This window comes from Zalophus californianus, chromosome 14 (assembly GCF_009762305.2).
Source record: "Zalophus californianus isolate mZalCal1 chromosome 14, mZalCal1.pri.v2, whole genome shotgun sequence".
NCBI classification, from domain to species: domain Eukaryota; kingdom Metazoa; phylum Chordata; class Mammalia; order Carnivora; family Otariidae; genus Zalophus; species Zalophus californianus.
Window position 1 is genome coordinate 16,237,876 of NC_045608.1, and position 12,993 is coordinate 16,250,868.

The following is a 12,993-nucleotide window of genomic DNA, read 5'->3' on the forward strand; positions in this document are numbered from 1 at the left end:
TTTCTAATTAGGCTCCATGCCCAAGTTGGGGCTCAAACTCATGACCCCAAGATCAAGAGTTGCACGCTCTCCTGACTGAGCCAGCCAGGTGCCCTGCAATATTTTCTTAATATCAAATAGCCAGTGTTCAAATTTTTAATTGTCTTATAAATGTCATAATTGTGTCCTTACATTTTTTACTTGAATCAAGATGCAAGTTAAAATAGGCCTACACATTGCAGTTGGTTAATAAGTCTTTTGAGTCTCTTTTAATCTATAGGTTCCCCCTTTATCTTTTCTTTTTTTCTTAAAATGTATATATTGAAGAAGCTGAACTGTTTGTCCCGCAGAATTTCCCAAATCTGGAGTTTACTGCCTGCACACCCCTGATGTAATCTAGCATGTTCTCTCCTCTGTGTGTTTCTGTACATTGGTGGTTGGAGGTAGCAGCATGATCAGGTTTGGGGTCAGTTTTTCGTGTTTGTTTTTGGTTGGGGGAAGCCTCCCGAGCGGCCCACCCACCGTTGTATCTTTTGAAAGCTGCATCAGAGCCAGCTGGAGCTCCAGGAGGCGCGGCTCTCCTCCCGACAGCTGCAGGTGAAGGTGGAAGAGCTCACGGAGGAGAGGAGCCTGCACAGTTCCGCCGCCACCAGCACGTCTCTCCTGTCCGAGATAGAGCAGAGCATGGAGGCTGAGGAGCTGGAGCAAGAGAGAGAGCAGGTGCTGACGTCCTGTCCCTCTGGCATGCGAGGTTGCCCAGGGATCGCGGGGGCAGGCCCCAGACTGCAGGAGCCTCTCCGTCCTCCTTGTGGCCCCAGTGCCTACCGTTTCAGCTTCCTCCCAGTGGGGGCCTGTGGCCCTGCACCTGCAGAAGCCTACGCCTGCTGGCCAGAGCCGTCGGGAAGCAGGCCCTGCCCAAAGCCTGTCCCGGGCTCACTGTTGCCCCAGTGCCTCTTAGGAGATGCTTATTGGCTCATCCTCAGCCTCATACCTCTTACACTGACTGGGCTCTAGAACACTCACAGTCCAACCAAAGGCTTGTTTTCATACTACTCCTAACCACTTACTCCCCTAATCCTGACTCCTGTCAAAGTAACCAACTCTATAAAGAATGGCTTATATGACAAATGGGAGGGGAGTAGAGGGCTAGAGTCTGGATAGATGTACTGGGCCCAGAATAAGGACCAGTATTTCCTGGACAGGTGATTTAAAAAAGAAAAACTCTTTCTCTTAAAACTAGTCTCTTGAGTGTCAGTATGTTGGGTTCCTACACTAGAAAAAGATGAGCGGGTGGCAGGCTTCTCTAGAGTCCGTAATCAAGAATGGTTCTTTGTGGAGCAGCTGAGACTGCAGCTCTGGGAGGCCTACTGCCAGGTTCGCTACCTCTGCGCGCACCTCCGAGGGAACGACAGTGCCGACTCGGCCGTCTCCACGGACTCCTCAATGGACGAGTCTTCAGAAACTTCATCCGCCAAGGATGTGCCGGCTGGCAGCTTGCGCACGGCCCTGAGCGAGCTCAAGAGGCTGATACAGAGCATTGTGGATGGCATGGAGCCCACGGTAAGCAGCCAGGCCGAGAAGCTCCTCACCCCACACAGCCTGGCTGGTGGAAGGCTAAAAGCAAGTGTGGGGGATGAGGTTAACCCAGGAAGGGCAACTTGCAGAGTCGGTGAGAATGCCGTCTGAGCCCTTGTTGTCTGAGAGCACCATATACTGGTGACCGGGCAGAGGGACAGTGTCAGGGAATGGAAGTTCCAAAGTCATCTTCCTGAAGACACTGGCGTACAAGTGGAGTCCTTTCTCCATGTAGTTAAGTCCAGGCCATGGTGGCCTCGAGGTCAAGGACTTTCCTTAGAAGGGATTTAGGTGCAAACTGCGTTTTTCTGTAGCTCATTGGTCCTGGTGGTGGAGTTAGCTGCAAATAGGCAAACTTGAAAGACCTGAAGCTTCTGCTAAAATGATACAAGAACAGAAAGTTGAGAAGATCAACAGGGGCGTTTTAGAATTCCAGATGTGGCTCCCCTTATGGAGGAGAATATTCCTGTGGGCCTCCGGGGCAGATGGGCATCTCTTTCAGCTCCGTGACCAATTTCTGCCAGACTTCCTCTCTGTTCGCAACCCCGGCTGGCAGGCAGTTGTTTGTCTTCAGGGCCCAACCTCCTACAGAATAGCTACCATCTTTCTACCCATATTAGATGAAGTCCTGTCAGAGGGTGGTTGTCCTTACCTGAACATGCCGCGTGGATTTGTGGAATGTGCTGTAGTCGTGGGGAATGGGAGCTATCAGAATGAGGTGTGCTGTTCACGCCACGAAAATTCCCTCCCCTGAAGCCTGAAAGAAAAACATCTAGCTGATGTTTGCAGATCCAGATTGGGCGAGAGAACCTCTCTCCTCTGACCCTTTCTTTCCTCCCTCCTGTGTCTCTCCTCTTTCTCTCCCTTTCCCTCCACCTTCCCGCCCCCATCTCCTCTATACTGCTCTCCTCCAAACCGACCCATCTCTACTCCCTCCCCGTACCTCCCCTCTCCCTCTCTCCCACTAACCATCTCACCACACCCACCCCTGCTTGCACCATCTCTCGGGTTGAGGGCTTTCTCTCTTGCTCTCAGAGCTCCCGGAGAATTGACGATGACTCCTTAGAAGAACAGATAAGGCAGACCAGTGAGGACTCGAGAGCCCTAAGGGAACTCATGGAGGGAGAGAGGGGTAAACTGAGGCAAAGCCTAGAGGAGCTACAGCAACTCCACAGTCAGGTGAGCACCCCAATCCTCAGTCCCGAGCAGGGAATGTGCATGTGCCCCCCAAGGTTTCTTGGGACCCTCATGAGTTTCCCTCTCCTATGTCTATTTGAGAAGTGGCTCTCCTCTGACAGATCCTCGAAGGACGGTGACCTGAAGTTGAGGTAAGCTGGGCGTCTTCAAGAGAAGAAGCCAACCCTCTGGTTTATCCCAAAGTAAAATTGATAGGGATAAGAATAGCTGACCCTCCATTTCCTCCAGTGACATGCTGCCTTCCACAGAGCCCAGATTATCCCCTGGCTTCTGACAGTTTAAAGTGCCTTAGCTCTCAGGACGTTCTCGGATGTTTTTCCAGCAGATTCTAAGCAGGGAAGTTTGCAAACCAAGAAGCAATTGATCTTTGTAGGCCTGTTCTCTCTTTGTAATGCCATCACCTCTGCCAGCCTGATTTTCAGCTTTAGAAGCACTTACTGCTCCTCTTGCTGTTCCATTCCTGTTTGATCATGATTTCATCTCTCTCGAGAATCCTGGAGAAGGGCATCTATATTCCTATCTGAAAAGTTCTAAAGGGCTTAGGAGCAGCCCCCACCCAGAAAGGAGCTTCTAAATTCTGTCTTAGGAAATAGATAAGGCGCTTCCTTTTGACAAGGGCCATGTGTAGTGTTCTGTCCCACTTGTGGGGGACACCAAACAGGTAGCATTTTAAACCCTGCCCCCACCCAGCCTGCCCCCTTCCTCCCTCGTCCAGAGCTGGTCATCCCTTCCTGCTGCACCAGATCGCTGAGAGATGGAAGTTAAGCCTGGCTTTTGCTTCAGTCAGTATTTCTTAAATTTAAAGGACCTTATAGAAATAAACTCCTTTTGGGGGTCATACCCATGAGACACCCCAACATAATCCTCTTGAAAGATATTGGGGAACCCTCCTGCAGCTATTGCTGTGTGCTCTCCTTTCTGGGAGCGACCAGATAGGGTAGAAAGATGCTCCTGAGAGCGTAGCTTATTTCCGACCAAGCCCTGAAGAATGGGATTGGGCAGCCAAAGACATTGTCATGCCCAAAGCCAAAGTCCCTCAGGCGGTCGTTTGGCCAGAGAGTAGTTCAGACACCAGCACAGGTCTTCAAACTGTAAGAATCAAAACAGGACAAAGTGGATCTAAAAGTTCTTTGGGTTAATAAAAGTTTATTTACTTTAAAGCCTAAATTTTTGTGGGGTGCTTCTTATCAGCTCTTGATACTGGCTGGCTGGTTTTGTTGCTTCTCAGGATAGCAGAACTAGAAACAGCAGAGGGCATCATTGAGAAACAAGAGCAAGGCACATGTTGCTGAGGGTCTGGACACAGCTCTTTCGGAGCCTGTCTCCACCAGGGGATTCTCCTGAAAAGTTCAGCTGATAAGTGGTTAATGCCATTTCCTGTGCATTCCCTCTCAGCTCATTAAGTGCTCAGTCCCATGGGGTATAGAACTGGGCCTCTTGAGTGGGTCATCTCTTCCCAAAAGCTCAGACAAAGCAGCAGATCTCTCAGCCAAACTACATCTATCCAGAACCATCCTGTGAGAGTAACCCTGACCTCCCAAGGCAGTGGGTAGGACGCAGATTGAATTGCAGCATGCCAGTGGAGACGGTGGCCCTCAGAGCGGGCCCAGCATTCCTCATGCAGTTCGTGCAGCAGCTCCTGAGCATTCCCCGTGCACTTGCACTGTACTACACTAGTCCCTGAGACGCTCAGGATGGATGTGACTGCGCGCTCATGCTCCACAACCTCTCCTAGAACTGTGAGGCGAGTCAGACTAGCTCTGTTCCCTTCGGGGTGGGGAGCGGGGGCGGGGGTTGCGGGGAGGAAGGGCAGAGCCCAGACAAGGTTATGTGAAACCGAAGTTGCAGCAGATAGCTCCTAGACGAGTGCAGCCTCATCCAAGGGATGATCCAGCCTCCAAGCCCACTGCTTTCCTACCCAAGAGTGTTCTTTTTTTCTCCTGGAAACTGAGCCACAGGTAAAAGGTGTGGGACCTGGAAGGTGAAGTGACCAGCCCCTCTGAAGCCTATCCAAATTTTTAAATAAAAGAGAGCCCAGGTTTAATTTTAACTGATACTTATGTTTGAGACAAGAATCTAAAACCAGACCTGAAGAGCGCCCCACACCCTTATGCCATGGAGAGCCCCCTCTCAGTCCCCACAGCTTTGCAGACTCCTGCTCCCTCCTGGTCAGGGCTCACTGGGGTCTGGATCTGCTGCTGGGAGGCAGGAAGGACGTTCTGAACAATAGGAAAACCAGTTATCTGGGGAGCCCTCTACCAATTCCCAGGCCAGTAAACCAGGCTTTGGGAAGTACAGTGAGAAATAGAACCAGGCCTGGGGAGCACGGGGGGCTCAGGCAGTTAAGCGGCCGACTCTTGATTTTGGCTCAGGTCATGATCTCAGGGTCCTGGGATGGAGCCCCACGTGGGGCTCCCTGCTCTTCGGGGAGCCTGCTTCTCCCTCTCCCTCCCTCTCTGCTCCTCCCCCTGCTTATGTGTGCTCTTTCTCTCTCTCAAATAAATAGTATTGATTTATTTATAAATAAATCTTTAAAAAGAAAGAAACAAATAGTCCCAGTCCTGTGTTTGGTTCCTTTATAGGGCTTGACTGCAGCACTAGCCATTTACCCCCAAGGGGCATGACAGCACAGCGGAGCAGGTACTGGGAACACGGAAGGCCTTCACTGAGGAAATCTTGGTGACTCCTCCTGGGTGAAATCTCTCTTTGTTCTCTTTTCTCCGGCTTCCTAGCCATTGCCCTATTTCAGACCTTCCTTCTTTCACACTGTGGCTCTGGTCATCACTCCCCCCAGCCCACTTACCCCCACACGATTTGGATTGATCTTCCTGAAGCACGGCTTGGAAACAGAACACCCTTACAAGTTCTGGATTGACTTCCTCTTGTCACATGGTGGGAAGCCTCGAACTCTCATGGCCCTACAGACGGGCTGCATGCCAGCCATCCAGCCTTCTTCCCCATTGTTGGCATCTCCCCTCCTTTGCTTTAGTCAATTGAACATAGACTATGAAAGGGCATGGCGCACACTCCCTGTGCTTCCCCACATCCGGGCCTTTTCTCCGGCCCTTTGCCTCTGCCCAGAAGACTCTCCCCGGCCACCTGCATGTATCAGCCCTACTCATCCTTCAAGTTTCACTTCTTCCTTGAAACTCTTGATTCCCTTCCTCCTGGAGCCCCCAGCCCTGCTTTGTCATGATTACCCTCACTCACATCTCATCTTCCCAGTTAAACTTTATACCTCCACGAGGACAAGCTTGAGGTCCAACTTCTCTTTATCTTCTCTTAAAGCATCTAGCACAGGGCTCACCTAGAGTAGGCACAAAAATATTACCAAATGAAAGGGCAAAGAAAGCCCTAGATATATGACTTCAGGATGTTTTCTTTGATCCTATTCAATCATGAGGACACTTACTTTATGTGGGAAAAGTGGATTTAGGGGTGGCTGCAACCTAAGTCAGTGTATAAACAGGCTGGGCCAGTCCTCATGACAGCCCCAGCCATAGGTCCACACCGATGCGGAGAAGAGAAAGGAGCAGAGCTTGCCCCCAGGCGCCAGGCACTGAGCTCTGTCCTTGATGTCAGTTACCTTATTTGAGCCTCACAACAACTTGATGGTGGGAACTAGTTATTTTTATTCCTGCTTTTTATGAAAAGTATATGCAGTTCAAAGAAGGTAAGTCCCTTGTCACTTCTAAGGCAGATAGCTGATGGTCTCTACTTTGACCAAGTTTTCCAGACCAAAGCAAAAAGTTCTTACAGAGTTTTTTTCGGGAGCCTATTAAATGTTGGCATTTCCTGCCTGGAATGTGGTTTTATCTGTAGCTTACTCAGCTGGCAAAACCCTTGTCTGGCACACAGCCAGCCCGGGGCCATGTTAGGGCTGATTTGGTCAGAGGAGGTCTGGCGCTCTCTCTGCCAGGTACTTTCTGGGTCTTGAGTTTCTGGCCTACCAGGCTACAGAACCTGCTATTAAGTAGGGTGAGGCTGGGTTTCTCACCGCTGCCTGCTTGCCTCAGGACTAGCTATACCCTGTGGCCTCTGCAAGAGCCCCAGCCTGTTCTTCCCTGTGGCTTGGAGCCCTGTCACCGCAGCTGTCCCCACCATGAAAGCACAGAGCACCTGGTCTTGACGTGTCCTACCAGGCGTCTAAGAGTACGAAATCCATTGCCCCCAGTAACAACAGATTGTCCTGTATGCCTCTTCATTGTGGGGCGTCCTCTGATTTCTTCCCGAGTGCCTCTACCCCAGGAGTTGGCAACTCTGCTGTCTAGTCTGGGGAGTCCAAAGCATCTTCAGGGAAGCTTGATCTTCAGCCTTGCTCCTGGGGTCTTTGCTCAATTTCAGTCAGTCTGAAGTTGTTTAGGCCTGGAATTTGAGTCAGGGAGTACACAGAAAGGTGGCGTCTGTCCCCTTATGGGAAGGCTAGACCTGTATGGATGGATCCTCCCTTGGAAAAATGTCCAAGTATGTGTAATATTTAACAAAAGGGCAGGGCCGGTCATCCTGACTCCAGTCTGAGCCTATTTACTGAGAAGGGGCTCCCACCCTTCCATTCATTCAACAAATATTTACTAAAAATTCTACCAAGCAGGGTTTCTGGTTGCAAACAACCCAAACTCTCTCTGCTTAACTTGAGAGAGACTGTATTGGAATTAAATCTGATCACTAACAGAATCAACAGGAAGGCTGGAGAACCAAGCTCCAAAGCAGAAAGGAGCCATGGGAAGTGGGGCCACAGAAGCAATCTGCTGTCAGTGTAATAATTGCCCCCTGGCCTGTGGCTTTGCTGAACCCTCAAGAACTGCAGTCCCAGGTAGGGGGGTGTGACTGGCACATCTAGGTCACCTTTCTATGCCTCTGTGCTTAGGAAAGGATATATGTCTCTCTCCTTTGGCTTCCTTAGTGGGAGGGCATCCCCTGTTTCCCACCAAGACTCATGCAACCAGGAATGTCCCCCAAATAGGAAAGCATTTGGGAGGATGACTAGCCAAAAAAAGACAACTGTCTACTGCACAAGCATTTGGGGATTAAGCATCATACAGTCAGGCTCTGAAATGCACAGATGAGTAAGGCACACTTCCTGCCATTGCAGAGCTCTAGGTGTACAGAGGGTTCCTATACAAAGGATGGGATAAGCTGCGGTCACCAAGGGAGCCACTAGGAAGGGCACCCTACCACCAAAGGATGGCCCCCAATAAATGGGCTGTGGGACCATTCACTGAGGCATGGCCCACAGAAAAGGTAACAGGCTTGAAGTGAAAGATGATATCACGTGGGTGTCTGAATTCCATATGGCTTTGACCAGGGAATTGGTCAGGTTGCACCAAGTACTGTCACAGAAGTGGGAGCCAGGGCCCTGCGGATAGCAGCATTCCATGCTCAGTGGAAGATGGCTGGAAACAGAACTTGAGTCGCTACCCCTAACCATGTGTTTCAGAGCCCTGATGCATGTGTGGTCTTCATTAGTTGCCCGCAAGTGCCTTGAAATGGAGGTGGTGGTGTGGGGTGCTGCGTCCAAAAGGGATCTGAGCCCTGTGGCTGCCGTCCGGGGCTGAATTTCATCACCATCCGTGGGCTCCAGCCTAGCGTGTGGCATCCTTCCTACAGAAGAGATGGGCGTCTCTCAGAGCCAGGGGCCTCAGGAAGCTACAGGCACCTGCCTGGAGCTGCTTGTTCCTTTCTGCCTCTTTAAGGGCACGCCCCCAGGCCAGCAGCAGTGGCAGCCCCTCCCCCCCCATTCATCCTTGTGGTCTCCCGTCAGGTGACGTTGCTGAGTGTCGAGATGACTGCCCTGAAGGAGGAGAGAGACCGACTCAGAGTGACGTCCGAGGCCAAGGAGCCAAAGGAGCAGCTTCAGAAGGCCGTCCGGGACCGCGACGAGGCTATTGCAAAGTGAGTGGACAGGGCTTGTCGAAGCTGACTGTCGTCACAGCAACATGAGTATGTGCTCAGTTTTAAAAGTGAAACCCTACAGAAGACGACAAAAGTGAAAGTGTTGCCCTGCTACCCACCCTCACCCCCAGTCTGGTTCTTCTCCTCAGACAGACGCTACTTACTGGTGGAGGTCGGGGGGTGTGTTTGCTGCAGATCTTTCTCCTGTATGTTTGCAGCTGTACGTGCAATAGAGTTGTTTGGGGTTTTTAAGTATCAGTGGGATGATGCTCTGTGTGTCTTGTATATCTTAGCTTTCTATCTCAGCTTTTCAATTTCATTATATAGACCTACCTCAACTTCTTTATTTTTAGGGTTTTTTAGGGGAGTTGTTACTTTTTATTATGGACATTTTCAAGCATACACAAAAGTAGAAAAAAATAAGATGAATCCCTACCTACCTGTCTTCTGGTTTCAACCCTCATCAGCATATGGCCGACTGTTTCATCTATATCCCCACCCACCTCGTGCCCCTCCCCGCTGGATTGTATGGAAGCAAATCACAAGATCCCTTATCTCATTCATAAACACTTCAGTATAGATTCTACCAGATAAAGACTCTTTCTGGAAAACACACAACCACAATACAGTTGTCACACTTGAAAAAACTTACAATAATTTCTTAATATCATATAGTAACCAGCTGGCCCATAAATGTCTTTTAATGATTGATTAGAATCAGCCTGCAAAGTCCACAAACCCCATTTAGTTGATATGTACGTAAGTCCCCTCCATCTTTTTTCCATATTGCATTTATTTATTGAAGAAACTGATCGTTTGTCTCCTAGAGTTTTTCTACATTCTGGGTTTGATGCATCCTCAGAGTGTCATTCAACAGTTTTCTCTCACCTGTGTTCCTAGTAAACTGGGTCGTATTTTAATAATGTTTTGGGTTTTCTTTAACAGAGAAGAAATGCATTCTCTTGCATTCAAAAAATTTGGAAGTGCATAGGCAAAAAAACATACGTACATATTCCCCATCCCCCTTCAAATGATTTCTTTATCGTGCATTCAATCTACCCTCTTCACTGTGAGGAGATAAAAGGTACTGAATATGTTGTCTGCTCAGGAGGCACTTCGCAGCACGCTCATAACATCTGTCACTTTACTGCTTACAAACACTTCATCCTTTAATCCTCCCAGCCACAGCAAGAAGTAAAAATTTTAATCCCAATTTTTACAGATGAGGAAACTGAGATACTTTCCCCAGTTCCACAGCCAGTGGTGATCACGCCTCCACCTCAGGTCTCTTGCCCCCTGTCCGCGCATCCTTTCCCCTGTGTGGTAACACAGGCTGCTTGTCAGCAAACTAAAAGGAGCTCATTTGAAACAAATTGTAAATAGATACTATATACCTTTTAAAAAGTAATAGGACACATTTTAATTTCTGACTTTAAAATGCCCCACACCTTTTCCCTTCTCACTTCCACACACACTTGTCTGCTCCCTTCTGCTCTAATCATTTCATCATCTCCATTACTTAGTTTTACCTATGGGTCCCCTTTCCTGTCTGGCCAGGACCTTCTGTGAAGCTGACAGTTTCCAGTTCATTTAGGAAGTATATTCAGTGAGGCTTACAAACCTATGCATCTCTGCCACTGGATTCCTGGTGAATATTTGATTCATTAGCGAATACTTGAATGGCACTGTAATATTTTGGAGTGGGAGCATACTTTCATGAATAACAAAGGGTGAAACTGTGTCATACAGTTAGGGAATAAAAATGGTAAAATTAAGGTGCTAATTGTGGAAGCCTGTTGGGAATAAAAAGCAGAATGAAGTTAGCTGTCTCTCAGCTGGACAAGCATATGAGAGCTGAACATCAAGCTCTGACCATATTCTGCCATCAGCACAGGAGGTGGGAGATACAACCAAAGAACCAGGGTGCAGGAGAGAAGAAGCAGCAGAACTTGTCTAGTCCCCTCCTTTAAAATAATTGGAACCTAGCTGTGACATCTGGGGGACCAAGGAGGCCAGCAAGTCTCCATGAAACCTTGAAATGCAGGCCTTTGCCTTCTGCCAAAGGAGGCCCAGTGAACCTCCTGGTGTCAGAGCAGACTCTCCTCTGTGAGTACTCAGAATTCTGCAGTGAAGCCCTTGTCCTTCATGGACCCTACAAAATAAGGCTGGTGCTGAGGGAAGGGGTTAGATCACTCCAGCACAGGTTAGCTCTTTTTCTGTCCCTTAGAAATTAAACTCTTGGTATAAAGAATTGAGACTACAGAATCATTTAAATGTGGGGGAAGCACACTTTGTATAGGACCTTAAGGGTTTTACAAGATGCTTTCATACACCTCATCTCTGATTCTCCATCCTGACTGCACTTTAGAATCATCTGGGGAACTCCCTGGATGCAGGGGCCCTCTCCAGACAATTCAGTCTGAATCTCCTAGTTTGGAGCTTCTTCTTAAAAGTGTCCCTACCCCACCCTGTGATTCTAGTGCGTAGTCAGGAGTGAGAACCCCCAGGAAAAATAACTTTCCTCTCCTCACTGGGCTACAAAAACCTTAAGGTGTTCTTTATCCTGCACAGTAGTGAGTTTCAGAAAAGTTAAGTAACAATTTCGTATCTTGCAGGTAAATGGCCCTCACTAAAAGCAAAAATCTGGGGCTAGCAATCTGCCTCCCCAAAACAGAAGGGAGTCCGTTACTAGTGGTTTCATTTAAATAAGGAATTCTTCCAGCCCTTTGAGATACTCCTTTTTAAAATTCTGATTAATATATCGATCAGCGGCCTCTGCGGCTTAGCTCTCCTGGTCTGGGGTTTCTCCTGAATGAAAAGCACCAAGATTCTCTAGTGAGCAAACGTTCTCTGGGGTGCAGTCCGAGGCTGGAATGCGGATTTCGGCAAGTCGGGCCCCGCTTTGGGGGTTTTCGGGAAGGAAGGGGACCCACTGTGAGCCCGGCGACACAGCTGCTGCCGGACCTCCGCCCGGAGGCCTTGGTCAGCACGTTCCGGGGTCTCCGGGCTTCTCGTGGCGCCACCTGCCGGGAGACGCCCAGAAGCTCGGGAGGCTGCCAGGGGTTTGCGCCGCTGTTCCGGGACCGCGGGGGGGGGGGGGGGGGGGGGGCCGGCGGGGCGTCCATGGCAACCGCGGCCGCGCAAGGATTTCCGCCGTTCACTGACAGCCAATGGCAGCGGGCGTGACAGGGAGCCTGAGGCATCTGAGACGGTGGCGCTCATTGGACGGTCTCTGCTCTGGTCCTCTCAACCGCAGTGCGGCGGGCGGACCCGGGTGAGGCGAGCTGTCCGGATGGCTTCTCTGGGAAAGGCGGGCGGGGCGCCGTTCTGCGACCCTGAGGTGTCAGGGGAGGTGACTCACGGGTCGGACTCGAGGCTGGAGAGGAAGTGCCGGTCGCCGCGCTGGCCCCGAGAGCTTTACCCCAACTGCCCCGCCTCCCCGCCGCACTTAGCTTGCTGAGGCCGGCGTCCCTGAGGCCTCTCCAGCCAGGTCCTCCAGCCGTCCTTGGGACGCGCACGGTGGTCGCCGGCCCGGTGCGTGAGGCATTTTGCTTTGCCGTTTCGAATGCAAGAGGCAGTTGATGACAGGGGCTGAGTAATGCCCATTTTGGCAGCTGGGCAACCAGTGCCTCCTTGGCAGAAGCTGCCCAGATAGTCTCTCACACGTCGTACTCCCATTCCCCCACCTCTGAGAAAAAAAACTTCTTTTGCATTGAACAACTATGATTTAGGAATGTTGGAAAGGCAAACGGTAACATATGAAACATATTAAAATGTGAAAAGACAAAATGCAGAAGTATGTGGGAGCCCATCACTGATCATTCAGAGCGAGCCACGTAGACATTGTTGTGTATGACCTTTAAACACCGGGCAGTTTTTTCTTCGACAAAGCTAGTATCGTACCAGACTTTGCCTTGTGGTGCTTCTCTCCACTCAGCAATTCTTCGTGTTTCCCCATCGTCCGTGAATAATGAATACTCAGTGTCATGGTTGCTACTGGTGACTGTGTCCCGTCGCATACTTTACCACCAGTGCCCTAATTGCTGGCGACCATGACTAGCTAGGCTGTGATCATCACCACTGTGTGGCTACTTGTGCACACCTGTGTGCCCTTAGGACCGATCCCTTAAGTGGGGGGAGGTTGCTAGTGAGAAGGAGGGGCTGAGAGAACAAGGTCCTTACCTCCCATGGGGACTGGCCTTTTGGGAAGGTTTAGCAGCTCCTTAGTGCCCTGTGAGGCCTTTGATGTCCTCTGGGCTCCAGTCCTCCTTTACCCTCCTCCCTGAGCCCCCTCTTCATCTGTGAGATGGGGAGGACAGATCCCTTCACCCACACCTTGTTACAACAGTT

The 12,993-nt window shown here is 50.1% G+C and overlaps 1 protein-coding gene across 6 annotated transcripts in view; it reads left to right on the forward strand.

Annotated features, from left to right (window-relative positions):
* The window catches only part of BICDL1 (BICD family like cargo adaptor 1), a 94,349-nt gene that overhangs the window by 78,087 nt on the left and 3,269 nt on the right, over window positions 1-12,993 (forward strand). For 3 of the 6 annotated variants that reach the window (XR_003517017.1, XM_027576676.2, XM_027576677.2), the window contains 4 exons: window positions 520-699; window positions 1,321-1,539; window positions 2,590-2,733; window positions 8,513-8,643. Coding sequence is in view for 5 of the 6 variants with exons in the window: in XM_027576676.2 (XP_027432477.1) it covers window positions 520-699; window positions 1,321-1,539; window positions 2,590-2,733; window positions 8,513-8,643 (674 nt within the window). In the remaining variant the exon portion in view is untranslated. Of the gene's footprint in view, window positions 1-519; window positions 700-1,320; window positions 1,540-2,589; window positions 2,734-2,835; window positions 2,883-8,512; window positions 8,644-12,993 lie in introns of those variants that run through there. The other 3 variants (XM_027576678.2, XM_027576679.2, XM_027576680.1) reach the window with 2 other exon arrangements.